At 43.9% G+C, this 25,267-nt stretch overlaps 1 protein-coding gene across 1 annotated transcript in view; it reads right to left on the reverse strand.

Annotated features, from left to right (window-relative positions):
• The window catches only part of MYO10 (myosin X), a 256,624-nt gene that overhangs the window by 134,995 nt on the left and 96,362 nt on the right, over positions 1 to 25,267 (reverse strand). The window contains exon 3 of the mRNA XM_055422243.2: positions 8,850 to 9,008. Coding sequence (XP_055278218.2) covers positions 8,850 to 9,008 — 159 coding nt within the window. The remainder of the gene's footprint in view (positions 1 to 8,849; positions 9,009 to 25,267) is intronic.

The following is a 25,267-nucleotide window of genomic DNA, read 5'->3' on the forward strand; positions in this document are numbered from 1 at the left end:
TTGCCATCTTCATCCGATTAAACAAACTGTTAAAGCATTCAAGTTCGTTGAAAACTGGATCACAACCACTAACTCAAGATATATTACTAAAGTCAAGCTCTTACATTTAGAAGTGACATTTCCACTTAATTTGAGTGTGTTTCTGACTCATGTTCCTTCCTTGTTGAAAGGAATCTGACCCAAAAGAGGCAGGAAAGGGGGAAAAAAAGAACAAAAACAAAGTTTCTAATTGCCACCACCATGTGCCATGTAGAAATGGCAACTCAAGAGGATAAATGTTTGGTCAAGTTTAAAAATACAGAGTCAGACAGATGGTTACAATCATCTTCTGGCAACACCAGTCTTGATTTCATGTGAGAAAAAAAAAAAAAACAACCCTGACAAACCACACTGCATTCAGCTGTTCCTGGTATGAGACAAATGCCAAGCCTGCTGGCCATCCAGTCTTCAGGTCATCCCTGAGAGGCGCGCTGTTACTTGACACTGGCTTTGGAAAGGGATGAGAAATAACCCCCAAAAGTCTCCTCTGGGAAGACTGAATCAATCAAGGAAATAAATCGCAGGTTGAGATCCGCACGCCCGTAACACTGAACCCTGCAGCTTGGCCGGCCTGATGTGAACACTGCGGGCAGCCCAGGTGAACACACTTGTAATTCACATGGCTTCAACAGGCAGCTGCCCGCCAGCACCTTTCACCGGTTGGGAAGTTAATTCGGGAACAACAAACTCATTTACACATTCGGTCTGCAGGGCACCTTACCAGAGGAGGGTTTTATTTTTGAAACACCCAGAAATACACGAGCTGTGAAGCATCCTCTGTGCTTTCACAACCGTTTATCTTTAGACACAGCTCCACGTCTTAAAACGGACTCATCTGACTCTCAGCCCTGCCCTGTTTGTTCGGCAAGACCAACAAACGAACCCACGAGGTGGGTGGAACAGAGCGGGGCTTCCTCTGGAGCCATCCTCAAGGCCATAATTGCAGCCGAGCCGTGATGCGGTTTCCAGCCCGCTCCTTAGACAGGAGGCTCCCACAGGCAACTGACCCAGAGCACGACAAACCCTGTGATGGAGACAACGTGTTTCTCTTCTGTTGGGCAGAAAACAAAACTGCCACACCACAGAGCTGGCTGGGCCATCCCTTCACTCTGGACACAGAGCTGACGGTCAGTGCAACAGAGAGCTCATCCGCTTTGGTCCAGGGGGTGCTTAGATGCTGGGTACAGAATATGAAACGATCCAGGCTCCAGAGAACACGACACAACAGGCATCCCAAACCCTGCTCATCTCTCCCACTCTCCTCTCCTGGAGGAACTGTCAGATCTGTTCCTGGGGACATCAGGGCATCACGTCAGCCAGCCCTGCCTCCCTCCCCCCCTCCCCCTTGGGTATCACATGTGATTTTCTCCTGCTCACTCCCATCTCTGTTGCAGCTGTTCAGTATTGCTCAGTCGTGTCCAACTCTGGGACCCCATGGACTACAGCACGACAGGCTTCCCTGTCCTTCACCATCTCCTGGGGTTTTCTCAAAATCATGTCCATTGACGCGGTGATGCCATCCAATCATCTCCTCCTCTGTCATCCCCTTCCCCTCCTGCCTTCACTCTTTCCCAGCATCAGGGTCTTTTCCAGTGAGTCAGCTCTTCACATCAGGCTGTGGTCCACAACCCCCATTTCTACCTGCTGTGAGCTACTGCAACACTCTCCCACCCAACCTACCCTCTGCAGACTGTATCACGTCACTTCCCCATCAGCCCTTCTCAACTTTTTTCAAGGAAACTGCCTCTTCAAACGGAGAAGGCAATGGCAACCCACTCCAGTGTTCTTGCCTGGAGAATCCCAGGGACGGCGGAGCCTGGTGGGCTGCCGTCTCTGGGGTCGCATAGAGTCGAACACGACTGAAGCGACAGAGCAGCAGCAGCAGCAGTCTCTTCAAAAGCCTTTAGCAAGAACAATGTAGTCTCTTTACCATCAAGCCCAAACACTGCTGCCTAGCTTTAAGTAAGGCAGGGTATCTCAGCATGACTGACATCTTAAGCCAGATAACTCTCTGTAGGGGGGCTGTCCTCTATACCTGGGAATGTTTAGTAGATCCCCGGCCTCTGCCAACTATTAACAGACACCAGCAGGAGAAAGCAATGGCATCCCACTCCAGTACTCTTGCCTGGAAAATCCCATGGACAGAGGAGCCTGGTAGGCTGCAGTCCATGGGGTCGCTAAGAGTCAGACACGACTGAGCGACTTCACTTTCACTTTTCACTTGCATGCACTGGAGAAGGAAACGGCAACCCACTCCAGTGTTCTTGCCTGGAGAATCCCAGGGATAGGGGAGCCTGGTGGGCTGCCATCTATGTGGTCGCACAGACTCGAACATGACTGAAGCGACTTAGCAGCAGCATCCTCTGCCCTTGCTATGGCAACTGGAAATGCCTCCAGGCACTGCCAAAAGTCCCCAAGATAGTGGATCTGGTCCAGAACCACTGCTTTTAAAGGTGTCCTGACCCCTGCCTACGCATCCCACTCACTACTGGATGTTCCCCAAACATCAGATTCCATAAACAAAGGAACCTTCTCCCAGTTTAGCAAAGCTATCACACTAAACCCACTCTCATCTCTCCACCTTCCAAAAACGCGTCTCTCTAGCCTTTTCTTCAAATCAAGTCTCAGCCCTCCTGGGTAGTATCATTGCTGCCACCCCTTCTCCAAGAGAAGCCAGTTCTCCTTCTCACCCACCAGTCTGTTCCCTCCCCCCACCTCTCACCGCTCTGAAAACACACGCCCCTCCTCTCCAAGTCTGTAGGGACTTACAGGTGTGGGGACTTGTCCGCATCAGGCCTCATCAGTGGTGGGAAGAGACACTTCTTCCCAGGGTGGGACTCAGGGGACCCTCCCCAAGCTGCCAGGAAACCCAGAGACAAGAGGTTCGGGGTGAAAGTCTGGGGCAGGTTCACAGATCAGGAGCTGCCGTGATAAGCAGAGTTCTCATCTGGCAAGTCGCCAGAGGATGGGAAAGCTGACTAGGTGGAGCATTAAGTGAGGGAGCCTGAAGTTCTAGGAAGGGAATCCTGTATTGGGGCAGGAGGAGGGGTTCGGGCCAGGCCACTGTGGGAAGAACAGAGCTGCTCTAACCCGGGTTGTTATTATTGTTGTTTTTATTTACTCGCTAAATTGTATCTGACTCTTCTGAGACCCCATGGACCGGAGCCCATCAGAATCCTCTGTCCCTGCGATTCTCCAGGCAAGAATACTAGAGTGGGTTGCCATTTCCTTCTCCAGGGGATCTTCCTCACCCAGGGATCAAACCCGCATCTTCTGCATCAACAGGCAGATTCTTTACCACTGAGCCACCTGGAAAGCCCTCTAACCTGGGGGTCAGAGCCAAACTGGACCAGCGACAAGGCTGGAGTCACACAGACCTAGAGACCCCAAGGTCTGCACAGTATCTGTGGCTGGAAGGAGCAGCCCCAAGTTCCAGGTGGGAACTTTCCAAATAACGACCCAGGGTACTAGACGAGTAAGATGGGGAGCGAGGTACCGATACAAAGGTGAGCAAGGCTCTTAAAGCTTTCACTGGCCATTTTACTGTGACACAGCCCCATCAGGTTATGAGGGTTATGACATGTGACCTTTTATTTGTTGAGGCTAAAATTATTTAATATTGATAAGTAGAAGTGAAAAATCAACAGAAATTTGGCAAAAAGATGAATACAAAAATTGTAAAATGAAGTCTGGATCTTCCCGGAACAGTCTTAAAGGGTTAGAAAATCATTTATGTTAGAGCGTGCTAAGTCGCTTCAGTCATGTCCAACTCTTTACAACCCCACGGACTGAAGCCAGCCAGGCTCCTCTCTTCGTGGGATTCTCCAGGTAAGAATACTGGAGTGGGTTGCCATGCCCTCCCTCCAGGGGATCTTCCCAACCCAGGGATCAAACCCACGTCTCTGATGTCTCCTGCACTGGCAGGCAGATTCTTTCCCACTAGTGCCGCCTGGGAAGAAAACCAGAGAAAAGCCTGAAAGCTGAGAATGTTCAGATCCCTGAAGAAATAAGGATACTGTCAGGCGACACCTGACCTTTAAAATTGTTTAAACTGACACAAAAACTTAAATGGTTAATATAGAGCCCAAAGGCAGGTGAGTAGAGAAAAGCGGACTCAATTTTGATTTGTCTGCTGAGTCTCTATGCCTTCACAGCTCTCCACCCACATCTGAATTGTTATTTAATCACCAAGTCATGTCCAACTTTTTTGTGACCCCATGGACCCCAATCTCGCCAGGCTTCTCTGTCCACAGAATTCTCCAGGTAAGAATACTGGAGTAAGTTGTCATTTCCTTCTCCAGAGGATCTTCTCAATCCAGTGGGATCGAAAGCATATCTCTTGCCTCTCCTGAATTGGCAGAAGGATTCTTTATCACTGAGCCACCTGGGAAGCCCACCCAAATCTGAATAGAGGATGCTAAAAGCTAGAAGAAATATTTTACTGCAGTCTTATAATGTTCTCAGTCAATAAGGGTGGCCCTCAAGGAGAAGAAAAGTTAATGGTCCTTCTTAGCACAAAACGACAGACCCCTCTACCTGGAGATTGGTCTGCTTACCAGCAACCTGTGTTGCCCAAAACAGAAAGCCAACAAATAATGCAAGATCCAGAGTGGTGGGGGAGACACACACAGGTTCCTTCTCAATGACAGGACTCGAAGGAGGGCACCTATGGCGGACAGAGTAACGCACCACTCCCTGCCCCACCAAGTGGTCGTAGAAGTGTTAATATTGTTGTCACAAAAATTCACCATATAGTCAGTCAAGTCTGACTCTTTGTGATCCCATGGACTGTAGCCCACCAGGCTCCTCTGCCCCTAGGATTTTCCAGGCAAGAATACTGGAATGGGTTGCCATTTCCTCCTCCAGGGGATCTTCCCAACTCGAGGATGGAATTCCCATCTCTGACATCTCCTGCGCTGACAGGCAGGTTCTTTACCACTAGCGCCACCTGGGAAGCCCTTGGGAGGAAAAGGCTACCCACTCCAGTATTCTGGCCTGGAGAAGTCCATGAACTGTATAGTTCACGGAGTCGAAAAGAGTCAGACACGACTGAGCCCCACCAAGACGCTCACCTAATTCCCAGAACCTGTGACTAAGTAGTGTCACACATAAGAGACTCGAGATATGACTAAGGCTGTAAGCTCTGAGACTGGGAATTAACCCAGGTGAGCCCTATCTAATTACACGAGTTTTAAAACCTGAGACCCTCTCTTGGCTCTGGTCAGAGATAAGGTGAAAGGAGGAAGACATCCGAAGCACGAGAAGGACTAGGTCCAGGGTTGCTGTCTTTGAACAGAAAGGAAGGAGGCGTCTACCAGCCGGGAATCAGCAGCCAGTCAGCAAGAAAATGAGGACCTCAGTCCTACAACCACAAGAAACTGAATTCTGCCAACACTGGGAAAGAGCAAGAAACAGATTCTTCCCTAGAGGCTCCAGAAAGAAGCACAGCATGCCCACACCTAGATTTTAGTCTGCTAAGAGCCCTTCAGACGAACCTACAAAACTGAAAAAAAAAAAAAAAAAAATTCATAGCTATGGAAATTTGTTACGCCAGCAAAAGAAAACTAACACAGCACCTCTGTTACAAGTCAAGCCATTTTCTCCTCTTTTGAAACATGGACAAGCATCACTTTAGGGCTGAGATAAAGGTGGAAAGCTGTGCTTTTCTGACAGGTGGTGGTTTTGTCTCTTTGGGACAGTGTCTGACAGGCACCAGCATCCAGTGAAAACAGTTTCTGTAATGAACATCAAGATGGCTGCTTTATATATAATAGTATAATTATCTAGGTTCTAAAAGTAAGGCATATAGGATATAATTAACTGACCTGAGCTGTAAATTGGATGTACAAAAATCCTGTGTTTTTCCCTCAAAGGGGAGAGAAAAGATCTTCGTTCCAGGAAAAAAAAAAATCAAGATCCTATTCATATGGTTTATTGGGCTATTTAGCTGTCAGGTTGACACCATCATCACGGTGGAGGGGAGCTTTAAAAGGTTCTGTCCTTTAACCTTCTTCAGTAGTTCTCCCCCTAATTGACTTTTTCATGACTATTAAATGTATAACAAAAACTTACCTCTAAATACAGTAGGATATGAATTCTGAAATATTCATTTATAACAGATAGGTACCAATAAAGAAAGTTTAAATCCAGCTTCACTTTTATCATCAACTATGTTATTTCTAATATGAATGGCATCTGTTTTACAAATATATGGCACAACTGCCAGGTGCCTGACACTGCCCTTGGCTCCAGAGAGACAAAATAAGTCCTTGACAAATTGAGCAAGGAAACTGCTGTGTAAACAGTTACACAGCAGTGTCAAAGACTTAATGCTGAAAGCACAGGCATGGTATATGGGTCTCTGGACACCTGTATAGGTGGGAAGGAAGCTGTTTTGAGATGGGAATAAGAGAAAACCCACGTTTGTTCAACAAGCACTTGCACAAGGTAGGATACATAGCCACTTTTACAGAAACATGCATGAACATTACCTTTTCTGAAGAACATATGGAAAATGCTGTCTCTAAAGACAATATAAGAGGACTAGAAGGCAACTCAACTTCTCTATACAAGGCTGTCTGAAGACATTTGCCAAGCATTAGGTCAAAGTGGCATTTTTGAAGAAGGCCAAATAAAAGAAGGCAAATAAACACCTTCTTTTCTTGAAGCTGAGGAAAATTTTTCATTAACAAATATCTAATTCTTCCCTCTTTCCCAATTCCCCTCTCCTGGTCTAAGGATGGATAAACTAGAGCAACCACTATACTGAGAGGATCTTGAGTTTCAGTTAGCACCTGCTAGTTATTGGAAAGTGAAAAGTGAAAGTCGCTCAGTCGAGTCCGACTCTGTGACTCCATGGTCTATATAGTCCATGGAATTCTCCAGGCCAGAATACAGCAGTGGGTAGCCTTTCCTTTCTCCAGAGGATCTTCCCAACCCAGGGATCGAACCCAGGTCTTCTGCATTGCGGGCAGATTCTTTACCAGCTGAACCACAAGGGAAGCCCAAGAATACTGGAGTGGGTAGCCTATCCCTTCTCCAGCGGATCTTCCGGACCTAGGAATCAAACCGGGGTCTCCTGCACTGCAGGCAGATTCTTTACCAGCTGAGCTATGAGGGAAGCCTAGTTATTGGAAAGGCTGATATTATTATTCATCATAACCACAGGCATACCGCCAAAACTGAGAGTTAACTCCTAAAGAATAAAAACCACTGAAAGATGAAGGGTTTTTACAATATTAAAACTTGGGTTTTTAAAAAAACTGCATGAATTTGAACTTGACAAGAAAAATAAACACCTATCAGCAGTTGCCCAGTAAAGACCTGCTAACAAAGGCAGGTGGAAAGGAGAAACTCTGCAAATCATTCTTGACAGATGATGTAATTTATACTTTAATGTCACAAAGGGATGACTACAGAAGCGATTTTTAGGTATTGCTTTTATAATATAGGCACAGAGTTCATAAAATTTGAGGAGAAATGTGCATGACCGCTTTTTATACCAGGGCGTGTCTCCAATCAAAAGAGCAATCCCAAAGTGAGATGGGTTCCCTTGAACCAAACGTCCCCTAGATGGAACTGTCCTATATGCTGGTGGGAATGTACATCAGTGCAGCCACTATGGAAAACAGTATGGAGTTTTCTCAAAAAACTAAAAATAGAGCTACCGCATGACCTAGGAATTCCACTCCTGGATATGTATCTGAAAAATGAAAACAATAGTTCGAAAAGATGCATGCACCCCAGAGTTCACAGCAGCATTACTTACAACTGCTAAGATACAGAAGGAAGCTGTGCCCAGCAAGAGATGGATGGATAAAGAGGACGTGATGTTTACACACACACACACAAAACGGAATATTACTCAGCCATAAAAAGAATGAAATTTTGCCATTTGCAGAACATGAATGGACTTGGAGAGCATTATGCTAAGTGAAGTCAGCCAGACAAATACTGTGTGATATCAATTACATGTGGAACCTAAAATATATAATGAACTAGTGAGGGAAACCTAAAAGCAGCAGACCCACAGAGAGACAGAACAAACTAGGGGTTACGGGGACGAGGGGAGGGGGACAACATAGGGCTGGAGGAGAAGGAGGCACAAGACAGATGCAAGGATGGGGTGCATAACACAGAGAATACTGCTAATATTTTTGATAATTGTAAATGGAATGTAACCTTTAAAAATCATATATAAAAAAAGAAATCTCTCCGTAGATGGGCCTCAGAGCCAGAAGACAAAAAAAAAAAAGTGAAAATCCATAAAAGGAGAAAAAAAAATCAAGAAAATGAGAAAAAAAAAAAAAAGCTTGAGCTCAGGTCTGCTTGTGTGTAAAGCCATATTTCTCCTCAGCCCTTAACTGAGGAAGTCAAACCACTCTGCGTGACTTCTTTATGGAACAGAACACTCAGGAACAGAATGTACTCAGGGGAAGAAAGAGGTCAAATTACCCTTCACAACAAAGCCATCCCTGCTAATAAAGTCCAGGCAATCAGCACCAAAACATAATTTATGGACCCCCATCTCTAATTTGGCAAAAAAAAAAAAAACTAGAAATATAGCTTTTCCTTAGAAGAATGGGAGGTTCTCAAAAAGGAAATACTCTCTGAAAACAAAAATAAACAGACTCAAACTGGAGGGAGTTTGGGAACTTCCTGGTGGTTCAGTGGTTAAGGCGCTATGCTTTCACTGCAGGGGACATGGATTTGATCCCTGGTCCGGAAACTGAGATCCTGTATGCCCTGTGACACAGCAAGAGGAAGGAAAAGACTGGATGGATCTGTAAGGGGCTGAGAGTGGAACTTACATAGATCTGGTTTCTCTTGTAGCGCTGGTGCAAGTTGTGCATGATGGCACCCCCGTGGAGCTCCGTCAGGGTGGCCATGTCATCCACGCCCTCCTCATCCATGGGGTGCATAGGCATCACCTTCTGGTGTGTAATTGTGCTCTGCTTGTACGTGAATACCTGATGAGGGGGAATGAATTCACAGCTTAATTATGGGCAAGGAACAGTTTCCACGGACCGTTTCCCAACTTACAATACAATCTCAGCACAATACCGGCAAAAGGACCCTGAATCCACCAGCAAAAATCAGATTGCAGAGAACACTTTAATTTCCTTCATGCCACCTACCTATTTTTGTGCTAGGTCGCTTCAGTCGTGACTGACTCTCGGACCCTAAGGACTGTAGCCCATCAGACTCCTCTGTAGGTGGGATTCTCCAGGCAAGAATACTAGAGTGGGTTGCCATTTCCTCCTCCAGGGAATCTTCCCAACCCAGGGATCGAACCCACATCTCTTATGTCTCCTGCATTGGCAGGAGGGTTCTTGGCCACTAGCGCCACCTGGGAAACCTCACCTATTTTTAAAGGTAGCAAATTATTTTGACAATTGACATTCGATGTTCCTAAAAGACATTCATTCAAGTACTAACCCTCCTATGGAAATCACAGAAATGATAACATTTTCAGTTCACTTTTCTCCCACTGATAGAAAGCAGTAACAGTTAAGAAGCTGGCTGACCAACCTTTCAGAAAGTAATTTTATTTCACTGTATAATATACTCAAGGGACCATGGGATATAGTTCAAAGCTTCCTAATAAAGCTCTTCAATTTAAGTGTTGTCACAAAATTCACCATACAGTCTGTACATTTGTTCAGAGACTGAAACACAGCTTCTCAGGAAAGTCTGAAAAATATTCTTAGGCACGATCCCTTCTCAAGTAAGATATATAAATAGCATTCCTGTGATCTTTAGGAAAACAAATCCTCTCAGGTTTAAAATACAACTGGTTTGGGACTCCCCTGGTTGTTCAGTGGTTAAGACACCACGCTTCCACTGCAGGGGGCACAGGTTCAATCCCTGGTTGGGGAACTAAGATCCTTCATGCAATGGGGAGCAGGCAAAAAAAAAAAAAGTTAAATAAATAAATTACTATTGGTTTGTTTGTTTGACAGCCTGAAAGTGAAAGTCGCTCAGTCGTGTCCAACTCTGCAACCCCATGGACTATACAGTCCATGGAATTCTCTAGGCCAGAATACTGGAATGAGTAGCCTTTCCCTTCTCCAGGGGATCTTCCCGACCCAGGGATCGAACTGGGGTCTCCTGCATTGCAGGCAGATTCTTTACCAACTGAGCTATCAAGGAAGCCCTATCTTGCTTTAAACTCCAAAACCAGTGGCAGGTGCTGTGCATGTTGTATTGTTTTGTTGTTGTTGTCTATTTGCTAAGTCACATCCGACTCTTTTGCAACCTCATGACTATAGCCCACCAGGCTCCTCTGTCCATGGGATTTTCTGGGCAAGAATACTGAGTGGGTTGCCATGTCCTTCTCCAGGGCATTTTCCAAACCCCGGGATCGAACTCACATCTCCTGCAATGGCAGGTAGGTTCTTTACCACTTTAGCCACCAGGGCAGACCATTGTATTGTGTACTGGAGACAACTCAGACACTGCAAGATGATTATAGAACACGCATGGACTTCTAAAATCTACACAGGGTTCTTTCATCACCATTGATTGGGTAGAGCATCAGCTGCACCCATTCAGCTTCATATGCTGACCAGTTTGATCAGATTTACAAACTCCGGCACATAAAACAATCATTCAATGATGGAGTCTACCCCCTATTTATTCACTGTATACTCTTATATACAGTGAATAATCACAGAAAACTAATCAAACTGATCACAAGGACCACAGCCTTCTCTAACTCAATAAAACTATGAGCCATGCCATGTAGGGCCAACCCAAGACAGATGGGTCATGGTGGAGAGTTCTGACAAAACGTGGTCCCCTGGAGAAGGGAATGGCAAACCACATCAGTATTATGCCTTGAGAACCCCATGAACAGTATGAAAAGGCAAAAAGACACAAAGATGAACTCCCCAGGTCGGCTGGTGCCCAATATGCTACTGGAGATCAGTGGAGAACTGACTCCAGAAAGAATGAAGAGATGGAGCCAAAGCAAACACAACACCCAGTTGTGGATGTGACTGGTGATAGAAGTAAAGTCCAATGCTGTAAAGAACAATATTGCATAGGAATCTGGAAGGTTAAGTCCACGGATCAAGGTAAATTAGAAGTGGTTAAACAGGAGATGGCAAGAGTGAACATCGACATTTTAGGAATCGGTGAACTAAGATGGACTGGAATGGGTGAATTTAACTCAGAGAAGACCATTATATCTACTACTGTGGGCAAGAATCCCTTAGAAGAAATGGAGGAGCCCTCATAGTCAACAAGAGAGTCTGAAATGCAGTACTTGGATGCAAACACAAAAATGACAGAATGATCTCTGTTCATTTCCAAGGCAAACCATTCAATATGACAGTAATCCAAGTCTATGCCCCAACCACAAATGCTGAAGAAGCTGAAGTTGAATGATTCTATGAAGACCTACAAGACCTTCTAGAACTAACACCCAAAAATGATGTCCTTTTCATTATAGGGGACTGGAATGCAAAAGTAGGGAGTCAAGAAATACCTGGAGTAACAGGCAAATTTGGCCTTAAGTACAGAATGAAGTAGGTCAAAGGCTAACAGAGTTTTGTCAAGAGAAGACATTGGTCAGAGCAAACACCCTCTTCCAACAACACAAGAGAAGACTCTATACATGGACATCACCAGATGGTCAATACCGAAATCAGACTGATTATACTCTTTGTAGCCGAAGATGGAGAAGCTCTATACAGTTAGCAAAAACAAGACCGGGAGCTGACTGTGGCTCAGACCATGAACTCCTTATTGCCAAATTCAGACTGAAAATAGGGAAAACCACTAGACCACTCAGGTATGACCTAAATCAAATCCCTTACAATTATACACTGGAAGTGACGAATAGATTCAAGGGATTAGATCTGATAGACAGAGTGCCTGAAGAACTATGAACAGAGGTTCATGACATTGTATAGGAGACAGGGATCAAGACCATTTCCAAGAAAAAGAAATGCAAAAAGGCAAAATGGCTGTCTGAGGAGACCTTACAAATATCTAAGAGGAGCAAAAAGCAAGGAGAAAAGGAAAGATATACCCATTTGAATGCAGAGTTCCAAAGAATAGCAAGGAGAGATAAGAAAACTTTCCTCAGTGATAAATGCAAAGAAATAGAGGAAAACAATAGAATGGGAAAGTCTAGAGATCTCTTCAAGAAAATGAGATACACCAAGGGAACATTTCATGCAAAGATGGGAACAATAAAGACAAAAATGGTATGGACCTAACAGAAGCAGAAGATATTAAGAAGAGGTGACAAGAATACACAGAAGAACTGCACAAAAAAGATATTCATGACCCAGATAATCAAGATGGTGTGATCGATCACTCACCTAGAGACAGACATCCTGGAATGCCAAGTCAAGTGGGCCTTAGGAAGCATCACTATGAATAAAGCTGGTGGAATTCCAGCTGAGATATTTCAAGTCCTAACAGATGATGCTGTGAAAGTGCTGCACTCAATATGCCAGCAAATTTGGAAAACTCAGCAGTGGCCACAGGACTGGAAAAGGTCAGTCAGTTTTCATTCCAATCCCAAAGAAACGCAATGCTAAAGAATGTTCAAATTACTGCACAATTGCACTCATCTCACATGCTAGCAAAATAATGCTCAAAATTCTCCAAGTCAGGCTTCAACATACATGAATTATGAACTTCCACATGTTCAAGCTGGATTTAGAAAAGGCAGAGGATCCAGAGATCAAATTGCCAACATCCGCTGGATCATAGAAAAAGCAAGAGAGTTTCAGAAAAACATCTATTTCTGCTTCATTGACTATGCCAAAGCCTTTGACTGTGTGGATCATAACAAACTGTGGAAAATTCTGAAAGAGATGGGAATACCAGACCACCTTTACTTGCCTCCTGAAAAATCTGTATGCAGGTCAAGAAGCAACAGTAAGAAATGGACATGGAAAAACAGACTGGTTCCCAATAAGAAAAGGAGTACACCAAGACTGTATATTCTCATCCTGCTTATTTAACTTACATGCAGAGTATATCACGCAAAATGCCAGGCTGGATGAAGCACAAGCTGGAATCAAGATTGCTGGGAGAATATCAATAACCTCAGATTCACAAATGACACCACCCTTATGGCAGAAAGTGAACAGAAACTAAGACCCTCTTGATGACAGTGAAAGAGGAGAGTGAAAAAACGGGCTTAAAACTCAACATTCAGAAAAATAAGATCATGGCACCTGGTCCCGTCATTTCATGGCAAATAGATGGGGAAACAATGAAAATAGTGAGAGACTTTATTTTTTTGAACTCCAAAATCACTGCAGATGGGGACTGCAGCCATGACATTAAAAGATGTTTACTCTTTGGAAGAAAAGTTATGACCAACCTAGACAGCAAAGGTACACCTAGTCAAAGCTATGGTTTTTCCAGTAGTCATGTATGGATGTGAGAGCTGAACTGTAAAGAAAGCTGAGCACTGAAGAATTGATGCTTTTGAACTGAGGTGTTGGAGAAGACTCTTAAGAGCCCCGTGGACTCAAGAAGATCAAACCAGTCAATCATAAAGGAAATCAGTCCTGAATATTCATTGGAAGGACTGATGCTGAAGCTCCAATACTTTGGCCACGTGATGCAAAGACCTGACTCACTGGAAAAGATCCTGATACTGGGAAAGATTGAGGGCAGGAGGAGAAGGGGACAACAGAGGATGAGATGGTTGGATGGCATCACTGACTTGATGGCCATGAGCATGAGTATGCTCCGGGAGTTGGTGATGGACAGGGAAGCCTGGCGTGCTGCTGCCCATGGAGTCACAAAGAGTCAGACACACTGAGCGACTGAATTGATTCTTTTCACTGATACTTTTATGTTTGTCCTTCTAATAAAAACACCAAGATGTAAAAGCAAAATGTAAACAACACAAAAAATGTGATCTACACGAGCTCAGGTGTGCACATACATACAAAGTAACTTTCTTGAACAGTACTGGCAGATTGGGGAACTCTAATTTTCAATATCAACCAGTTGTCTGAATATTCATTGGAAGGATTCATGCTGAAGCTCCAATACTTTGGCCACTGATGCAAAGAGCTGACTCATTGGAAAAGACCCTGATGCTGAGAAAGACTGAAGGCAAAATGAGAAGACAGCAGCAGAGGAGGAGATGGTTGGATGGCATCACTGACTCAATGGACACGCATTTGAGCAAACTCCGGGAGATAGTGAAGGACAGGAAAGCCTGCCGAGTTGCAGCTCATGGGGTCACAGAGTTGGACACTAAACAACTTAACAACAACCAGTTGCCTATATGGAAACAAATAGCATGTTATTGCAAAAGGGAATGACACACTAAGAAAAGCAGAAGTACCAACCCAATGGTTTCCATAAACCATGGAAAAAAGTGGCATGTTTTGTTTTATTTTCCAAAGAAAAATGAAAACTTCAGTGGTGGCATTTCTGCCACATAAACCACAAGGGTCAGTCAGAACCAGTCTTGAGAGACTGCTCGAGGCCAGGGCAGGCCCCAGCCATCTCTTCTGAGGTCCAGCCACTTTGCCAGCTGTTTCCCGGGCCCAGACACCTGCCAGGAAAAGTGTTGGCCCCAGCGGCCCCCCCTCATAGGGAGGTGGCCACCCCACCACATAAATGCCCCCCACAGGGTAGGACAGGTCTGGGGCCACTGAGGGCATGGAAGGGGGCTATGCCATCGCCAAGATGACCAGGTATTAAATAAAAATACCAAGAAATTCAAGAGTGTAGAAACAGAGGATATCAGACCCTCATTTTAATTCATTAACATCATACAAGAAAGTCAAATACATTTAGGCTAACAGCAGAGGCCATCTTAGGCTTCACAGATAGTTCAGCGGTAAAGAATCCATCTACCAATGCAGGAGACAAAGGTTCAATCCCTCAGTCAGGAAGATCCCCTGGAGGAGGAAATGGCAATCCACTCCAGTATTCTTGCCTGGAAAATTCCACGGACAGAGGAGGCTGACTGTCTATAGTCCATGGGGTCACCAAGAATCAGACACGACTGAGTGATCACACACACACACACCCTACCGCTGACACTTAAAAATGATATATATAATGACTAAGTATTTATGTCACATTAACATTCTGTTGCCTTTTTTCACACGCTGGGAATGGTAAGACAATGTATAGTCCAAGTAAGCAGCTCAGAGTTGGGCATGTGGTCTCTGAAAAAATGGCTATCGTTGTAAATTGAGTCCCCACCTGAGCACATGTGATTTCCTCATATGTTTTCAGATACACACATTATCAGATGTGGGCACGTGGCCATTCCGGGAGTGGGACAATCAAGAGAATGTGTGCTATTCCTTCTCAGAATCAGGATAGACCATAAACAGTTACATAAATAAGAGATTATGTACAGAAAAGAAATATCATGCCAAGACAGGGCTGCAGCTGTTCAAAACAGTGATTATTTCAAAGAACAGTGGGTAAAGCACTGTATGTGTGAAGGAAAGGCAGAGAGAACCATCCATTCAGAGATGGGTTAACATTTGCAAAGATTTTACAGTGATGTCTGGTACATTAATCAATGTCTGATAAATTAACAAAGAAAATCCATACATTCAAACAAATATTTACTGATGTGTTCTAAGCATTGGGAATACAGTGTAGGTTCTAATAAGGGGAAGGAAAAAGTAGAAATAGACAAGATAAAGTAGAAATAGACAATATAACACTGTGCTGATGGTGATGCATATCGATGAAGACATACATGAGGGTAAAGGGATTAAGCACCCAGAGGGGTTACTTTATGTCGTGTTTAAAGACACCCTCACTGATCAGGTAACATCAAAGTAGAAACCCAAAGGAAGTAAGGAATGGAAGCAGGCTCCTGCATTCAGTGTGTTAAAGCATATTGGTTCAATAAATAGCTAATTTGGATATATTTCAAAGGATTAATAAGACTCACAGTCTTGTTCAAGAATTTTTAAGGAGAGCCGCTTGAACTACCAGAAGTCTTTCCTGTGCAACAACAAACAAGGTACAAGTTGCATAACTTTATGCCCAAACAGCAAAAAAGAAACTTCTAGGGCTAAGGAATGGAATTCTTTTTACAGGAATTTGTTTGGGAACAAACAACACTCAAAACACAATAGCAACGTGAATTCCTCCAAACCCAACTCAAAACAAACTGAGTGACTTCAATGGGGGCATATATTAGAAGAAAGGTGGTAAAGGCTAAGAAATGGGGCAAAGTATAGAAGATTAATAGACAGGAAATCAATTTAGAGAAAACGGGGCCTCAGAACAAATAGCTCCTGTTATAGAAATAAAAGCCACTGGTCACAAGATAGACTGGATTAAGCGTGGGAACAAAACTAAGGCCACCCATCAACCCTACTGGGGCCTCAGAGAAGGTCTGCCCAACACTGGGCCCACCTCTGTATGAAAAAATGAAAATCAAGTAGTTAATTAGTTTAAAAAAAAACAGCTAAGCCATTTTCAATCCGCTTTTATTTTAATCCTAGGAAAGTACACCTATGGCAGGAAACCCCCATCAGGCTTATGTCTATAGCAATATACTATATGGGCTTCCCTGATAGCTCAGCTGGTAAAGAATCCACCTGCAATGCAGGAGACCACAGTTCGATTCCTGGGTCGGGAGGATCCCCTGGAGAAGGGATACGCTATCCATTCTAGTATTCTTGGGCTTCCCTGGTGACTCAACTGGTAAAGAATCCGCCTGCAATGTAGGAGAACTGAGTTCGATCCCTGGGTTGGGAAGGTCCCCTGGAGAAAGGAAAGGCTACCCACTCCAGTATTCTGGCCTGGAGAATCCCACGGAGTGTATAGTCCATGGGATCCCAAAGAGTTGGACACGACTGAGCGACTTTCACTTCACTTCATAGTGACATACATAGATTTCTCTTATTACAATTCGTTAGCAACCCCCAGTCACAAAAATCTAAATTTTCTGATAAAAGAGGGAAAAAAAAGAAATCTTATCACTGTCCTCTCCTGATGGACAGATGGGATAGACAGCGTTCTCAGTCTGGGCAACTTCATCTCCCATGAGCTTGGCATTTCTTCTAGAGAAGTTATCAGTTTTGCTCTCCAGGGTACAGTTGGCAAGGTTTGTAAACATTTTCGGTTGTCACAACTTGGGGGGTGAGGGGGAGAGGGTGCTGCTGGCATCCAGTCGGTAAGGTCAGGAATGCGGCTATAAACATCTGAGAATTATCCAGCCCAAATGTCACGAGGACCAGGTGGAGATATCCTGGTCTAGGAATGCCCTGATGTGCCGTCCAACCCGATGTTTAGGTAGATACCAGGAAAAAATGATGAGTCAGTGAATGCCTGTAAGCAAAACCTTTCAAAAAACACAGACAAATCTTTTGGAAACAATTCTAAAGATAAAAACATTTAACAGAGGTAAATCAAAGGTCAGCAGGACAATATTATATAATTTAGGTTTTGATTCTCATTTGACCCAAGTTAAGAAGGGTGATGGTGATGATTTACAATGATGATGGTCACTAAGCAACGGGGTTTGCTTCTATTCGTTATTGTTTTCTGTTTTAAGGAAAATTTTTTACTGGAGTATAGTTGATTTACAATGTTATGTTAGTTTCAAGCATACAGCAGAGTGAACCAGTTATACATATACAACCATCCACTCTTTTTTAGATTATTTTCCCATATAGGTCATTACAGAATACTGAGTAGAATTCCTTGTGCTATACAGCCGGTCCTTATTACTTACCTATAATGGCAACCCCACTCCAATATTCTTGCCTAGGAAACTCCAAGGACAGAGGAGCCTACAGTCCATGGGGTTGAAAAAAGTCAGATATGACTTACCGACTAAACAACAAGTGTGTATATATGAACCCCAATCTTCCAATTTATCCCTCCCTCACCTCCTGGTAACCATAAGCTTATTTTCTACATCTGTAAGTGTTTCTGTTTTACAGAGTTACAGACAGTATCATTTTCTAATTGTCCTGTATTATGGTCAGACAACATGTTCCACACGATTTCCACCCTGTCTCCCTGACCCAGGGCTCTTGGACCTGCCGTTTCTGTGTCTGGGCCACTGACATCCCATTAGCCTCCCTGACGTCTCCACCCAAATGTTACTTCTCAGAGGGCACCAGTGCTTTTGTGTGAAGGACACCCTGCCACCTTCCTCCTGATTCTATCACATCTGCTGTTGCTCCTGTGACAGTTTGTAACCACTTATCTATTATCTCCCTTGTTTCAAAACCATCTCACTCCCAACTCGGAAATCTCTGGTCAGTATATTTAAACTCTTTGGACCACAACATACAGGGGAAAAAATGTGTTTTACACTGTGAAGTACTATACACGTAGTTTCACAAGGGTTTCGTAAAACACCACGAAGTTTGGTGCATCCCAGGATCTTCTCTTTCTTTTAAATGTCAGTTGTGACTCTCTAAACTGACTTCATACCTCACTAGAGAGAAGACCCAGTCTGGAAACTCTACAAAGGCAGGACGCATGCCTATCTCGTTTCGGTGACCAGCCTCTGCCCACCATAGAGACTCAATAAATATTGAATCAATGATTCTGGCCTTCAAAATGGGTACAATACACAGGGAGAGGCAGCGTTGGGTAGTGACCAGATACGGCCTTGGAGTCAGACCTGGCTGGACTCTGTTCTCCTAGATCTATGCTTTCATTGCCCAGGGATAATGAGCCAGACCCTTAACCTCCCTGGCCCGTGATTTTCCCCACTGATCAAGTAAGATTGGTGATGATAATCCCTCACTCACAGAATTACTGTGAAAACTAAAAATAATGCGGTAGTCACTCAGTTGCGTCTGACTCTGTGTTCCCCATGGACTGTAGCCCGCCAGGCTCCTCTGTCCATGGTATTCTCCTGGCAAGAATACTGGAGTGGGTAGCCATTCCCTTCTCCAGGGGATCTTCCCAACCCAGGGATCAAATCCAGGTCTCCCGCATTACAGGCAGATTCTTTACCAGCTGAGCCACCAGGGAAGCCCAAGAAGACTGGAGTGGGTAGCCTATCCCTTTCTCCAGTGGATCTTCCCCACCCAGGGATTGAACCAGGGTCTCCTGCATTGCAGGCGGATTCTTTATCAACTGAGCTATCAGGGAAGCCTATAATGCAAAGAACAACGTAGAATATTCTCTATGGAAAGAATCAAGACTCTTAGAGATAGGGGCCCCTCCTGCTCAGATAAGGGCCTGAACACCAGCTGGGGGAGGTAGGGCGGAGCCAAAAGGAGGTGGACGTTCATTCAGGTCTACGTTTTTTACGATGATCTTGCCCAGCACAGCATCTGATGAAAGAAAATATGACACACTTTCTTCTTCTACTTTAATCCTTTTGCACAAATCTGGCTGGCTTTGTTTAGATTTTCCCCGGTATTATGTGTGTGTGTGTGGGGGTGGGGTTTCTTAATTTACTTTCCATCTTTCTTTCATTTATTGGCTCATGAATTAAAGCATGATCCACGAGAAAGGGTAAGACTTTTGCCTCCAGACATGTGGCTAAAATGATCATGTAAACCAAAGACAAGCTTCCTCATATCAAGCTTCATGGACTCTAAGTCTCTGTGGCTATGCTCTTATGACAGGCTGTAAAAGGAAGCCACTTACTTAACTGAAACTCTGCCCTGACCTGTTCGGTGGCTGCCCCAAGGAGACTGGAGAAAGTATTTGGGACACAAAAACGTAAAGTCCGCTAGAAAGTTCCACTGGAATCTTATTAAAGGCAAAATGATACACATCTACTCTCCTAGTGAGCAGGGGGGAAAAAATGGCACCAGCGCTTTGCTTTCAGCTCAAATTTGTCAGAGTAAATACATCTTAATTACACGGCCCAGGGGGGTAAAATGATCTTTACATAAATAGAGATTCTGTTACTTTAACCTCCCCGTTGAGTTTGTGAGATGACTGACTTCTAATTATAGATAAAACAAGATTATTTTCTTTTTCGGAGACTCGAACTAGTTGTGAGATTTAGTCACTTAAACCATCAGTGGGTTTGCAATGCGCAGTAGGGCGAGATGCACGACATGTGGGTGTCAAACCAAAATAGCAATGAGAGTTGGGCAGAGGACACTGGGATTTACTGAGCACTGACTGCATGCATCAGGCACATTTGATCCTCAGGGGCAAAGGAAACACCATCGCTCACTTCTTAAAGAAACCATTCAAGAAGATTTGAGAAGTTGGGAAATCTACCCAACAGCACAAAGCACAGTGAGCAGTCCGTTCCTTGAGATCACAGCACAGGCACATCCCACCTTAGAGAGACACTAGGTCAGAGACAATCCCGCCTCTGCCACTAATCGGCTGGGCCTCCCTGGCACGTTCAGTGGAGTCAGTGGTTACGATCCTTGGTCCTTTGGAGGAGACGGGAGCAGAAAGCACGTGTGCACTGCTCTCCCAGTGTGCCAGGTTTAATTCCCTCACTTACCCCGTGATTTTCCATTTATTTACTCTCTCTAGTTCCCTCGGTCATTCGTGCCAGGCTGTGAGCTGGACCCCAGGAATACAAAGATGAATTCAATGGTCTCTTTTCAGAGGGCTTATCGACCACCAAGGGATCAGAAAAATAAACAGGCAATCCTCACCACGTGGTGGGGGCTGCCACAGAGTCAGATAGGAACTGGCCACGTGGGATGGCCCAGGGCCAGGCAAGAGCACACAGCCCGGGGCATCCGAGTAGCAGAGTATGGCTGGGAGGGGGGTGGGGGGCTCTCTGTCCAGAGTGGCCCCTGCCCTGTGACCTAAGGAACAAAGGGCTATGTATGTAGCTAAGGAAAGGCGGACAGACACTTGTTATCTATTCGTCATCATGAACAAGTCAGTATCAAACATGACACTAAGATTGTCTTTCAAGAGACAAAAGAAGAAATCTCACTACAAAATGCAATTCAAGGAGATCGGTTTTCTAGAAACTCCACAGGAAAGCAATGTCTGAATCGACACTAGGAGGGGTCAGTACACACACTGTTGTCCCCCAAATGGACAGTGTGTCTTCCTGCTTTCATATGTGCAGAGATCACCACCAAACCCATCTGCGATGACAGGGACAACCAGAGTCAGGAAGTGCCGGCAACCAGTTACTGACAGTCAGACCTGACCGCTGAGCCCGCATCTTTCTGATGACACTGCAGAGTGTGCAGGCAGATGAAGAGGATTAAGAGTCCAAGAGGCCCAAGACAGCCAGGAAGCTAATCTGGACAGCACGTCTGCTCAGGCACCCAGGGAGCCTTGCCGCACAAAATGAAGAAAATGAAGTCGCTCTGTCGTGTCCGACTCTTTGAGACCCCATGGACTGTAGCCCACGGAATTTTCCAGACAAAAGTACTGGAGTGGGTTGCCATTTCCTTCTACAGGGGATCTTCCTGACCCAGGGATCAAACCCGGCTCTCCCGCACTGCAGGCAGAGGCTTTACCTCTGAGTCACCAGTCAGCAAACAAATGCAACTCACTCGTCCTGGCAACTGCCTGCCAGCCAGGAAGCGTTCGTCGCTCGTCCAACTCTGCAATCCCATGGACTGTAGCACACCAGGTTCCTCTGTCCAGGCAAGAATACTGGAGTGGGTTGCAATGCCCTTCTCCAGGAGATCTTCCTGACCCAGGGATCGAACCTGGGTCTTTCACAATGCCGGCAGATTCTTTCCTTACCATCTGAGCCACCAGGGAAGCCCTGCCAGCACAGAAGACCCAGAGGATACCCTGGCCCCTCCCTGGTGAACCTCAGAGGAAAAGGTTAACAGTCACAGTGACCTGGCATGGTTGTAAGAAATGACTCACACACACAAGAACATATTACCGTATTTACATATTAAAGATGATAAGATCTCCAATCGGAATTTATACACACATTAAGAATTGTGATTTTTACAGAAGAATTTAGTACACATTTCTTTTAAATACTAAACTATAACACTTCTTTTTTTTTTTTTAGCAATTAAGAAAAAATTTTAAGAAAATCATCTGCACAAAGAAAAGTCACACTTGTTCCAGCTGAGCTAGGTTCTAAAGCTTCCTCATAGCTGCTGCGACCACCCAGGCCAAGTCTCTACCCAGAAAAGGACCACCTCATCCTCTGTAGGTCAGTCTTTCCACATTGAAGAATTCAGCGTTCAGAAAACAATCACTATATTTTAATGTGTTTTCACTATAGAGTTACACTGAGTCATGGTAAGATATATCTATGACAGTATTAGACTATGCACACACACGGTATAATCCTGAGTTTGTTTGTTTGTTTTTTAAATACACACACAAGGACAAACACACAGGCACACACATACGCACATACACACCAGCAACTGTACTCCTGGGCATTTGCTCTAAATAAATGAAAACTTAACTTCTGCACAAAAACGCACACATGAATGTTCACAGCAGTTTTATCTGTAACAGGTGAAAGCTGAAAAAGTTGGTCCCAGAAGGTTACATGCCATATGATTCCATTTCCATTATATAAGATTCCTGAAACGACCCAATTACAGCAAATGAAGGCCAGACTGGTCTGGCTGGAGGCTAAGGAGGGGGTGGGGGAGGATACAACTTGCTGGATCCTTGTGTTGATGGAAAGGTTCCATATCATGATTATCTCATATCCTGGTTGGGATACTGTGGTTCAGTTTTGCAGGATGCTATCACCAAAGGAAACTGGGTAAAAGGGTATACAGGATCTTTCTTAACTAGTGCTTACAAATGCATGTGGATCTATAATGATCTCAGAACAAAACACTTAATTTATAAAGAAAAAATTTAAATACGTGCCAAAAGCCTAGAAGAAAATAGATCACAACTCCAAGAATGGGTCACAAACTTATAGGTGTTTGCGTTTTAATACTTTTTCGATGATTTTTCTATTTTCTAAACTTCTTAAACAATTTCAGGCTTAAAGAGAAATCAGTCCAATCAAAATTGTTATTAATGAACATACCCGGGTACATGTAACTAATTCAATGAATCTTTGAAAAATGAGTACTGCAGAACTGCTTTCAAAAAATAACAAAACAAAATGAAATAGTAAACCTCCCCCAAGGGTCACCAGCTACTGGAAAAAGAAAGGGTTTCCCTGACCCGCTTGTTTTACACAGAGTAAGTTCAGCCCTTTACACAGAGTAAGTTTCTGCAAGCCAAGAAGTGGGGATATGACAAAAGCCCAGGAACCCCAATTCTTCAGACAAACATTCGACAAGCTCTCACTTCGGCAGTTCCTTGTCTTCACAGGCAAATTCTACCAGAAGTTTAGAGAAGGGCTAGCACGTATCCTGCTCAAATACTTTCAGAAAATCCCAGGGGAAGGAAAACTCCCAAATTCATTTTACGAGGCCACCATCAGCCTGATATCAAAACCAGACAAAGATGCCACACACAAAAAGGGAAATTACAGGCCAATACCACTGATGAACACAGATGCAAAAATCCTCAACAAAATTCTAGCACAGAGAATCCAACAGCACATTAGAAGGATCATACATCATGATCAAGTGGGCTTTATCCCAGGGGTGCAAGGATTCTTCAATATATGCAAATCAATGTGATATACCATATTAACAAATTGAAAGCTAAAATTATATGATAATCTCAATAGATGCAGAGAAAGCTTTCGACAAAATTCAACATCCATTTACGATGAGCACTCTCCAGAAAGCAGGCACAGAAGGAACATACGTCAACATAATAAAGGCCATATATGACAGACCCACAGCAAACATTATTCTCAATGGTGAAAAACAAAGCATTTCCTCTAAGATCAGGGACAAGACAAGGGTGCCCACTCACTATTATTCAACATAGTTTTGGGAGTCCTAGCCGCAGGAATCAGAAAAGAAAAAGAAATAAAAGGAATCCAGATTGCAAAAGAAGTAAACTCGGTTTGCAGATGACATGATACTATACATTAAAAACCCTAAAGATGCCACCAGGAAATTACTAGAGCTAATCAATGAATATAGCAAAGATGCAGGATATAAAATTAATACACAGAATCCTTTGCATTCTTATACACTAACAATGAAAAATCAGAAAGAGAAATTAAGGAAACAATCCCATTCACCATTGTTAAAAGAATAAAATACCAAGGAATAAACCTACCCAACGAGAAAAAAGACCTGTATGCAGAAAACTATAAGACACTGATGGGGTGAAATCAAAAGAATTAAAGACAAAAATGTAAGGCCAGAAACTATAAAACTCTTAGAGGAAAACATAGGCAGAACACTTTTTTGACATAAGTCACAGCAAGATCCTCTATGACCCACCTCCTAGAGGAACGGAAATAAAAACAAAAATAAACAAATGGAACCTAATTAAACTTAATTAGGAAACTATCAGCAAGGTGAAAAGACAACCCTTAGAATGGAAGAAAATAAGAGCAAATGAAACAACTGACAAAGGATTAACCTCTAAAATATATAAGCAGCTCATTTAGCTCAATACCAGAAAAACAACCCAATCAAAAAGTGGGCAGAAGACCTAGACAGACAGTTCTCCAAAGAAGACATACAGATGGCTAATAAACACATGAACAGATGCTTAGCATTGCTCATTATTAGAGAAAAGGAAATCAAACCTACAATGAGGTATCACCTCACACTGGTCAGAATGGCCATCATCAAAAAAATCTACAAACAATAAATGCTGGAGAGAGTGTGGAAAAAAGGGAATCCTCTTGCCCTGTTGGTGGGAATGTAAACTGATACAGCTATTACGCAGAATGGTACGGAGATACCATGAAAAATTAGGAATAAAACGATTGATCCAACTATTCCACTACCGGGCATATACCCCGAGGAAACCAAAACTGAAAAAGACACATGTATCCCAGTGTTCACTGCAGCACAATTTACAATAGCCAGGACATGGAAGCAACCTAGATGTCCATCAACAGACGAATGGATAAAGAAGTTGTGGTACATATACACAATGGAATATTACTGGGCCATAAAAAGGAATGCATTCGACTCAGTTCTAGTAAGGTGGGACAAACCTAGAACCTATTATGCAGAGAGAAGTAAGTCAGAAACAGAAAGACAAATATCGCACATTAACACGTATATATGGAATCTAGAGAGATGGGACCAATGAACCTATTTGTAGGGCAGCAGTGGAGACACAGACAGAGAGAACAGACCTGTGGACACAATGGGAGGAGGAGAGGGAGGGATCAACTGCGGAAGCAGCACTGGAACATATATATTCAGTTCAGTTCAGTCGCTCAGTCGTGACCGACTCTCCGTGACCCCACGAACCGCAGCACGCG

This window comes from Moschus berezovskii, chromosome 18, assembly GCF_049115385.1.
Source record: "Moschus berezovskii isolate FMDL1 chromosome 18, NW_MosBer_1.0, whole genome shotgun sequence".
Classification (NCBI taxonomy): Eukaryota; Metazoa; Chordata; class Mammalia; order Artiodactyla; family Moschidae; genus Moschus; species Moschus berezovskii.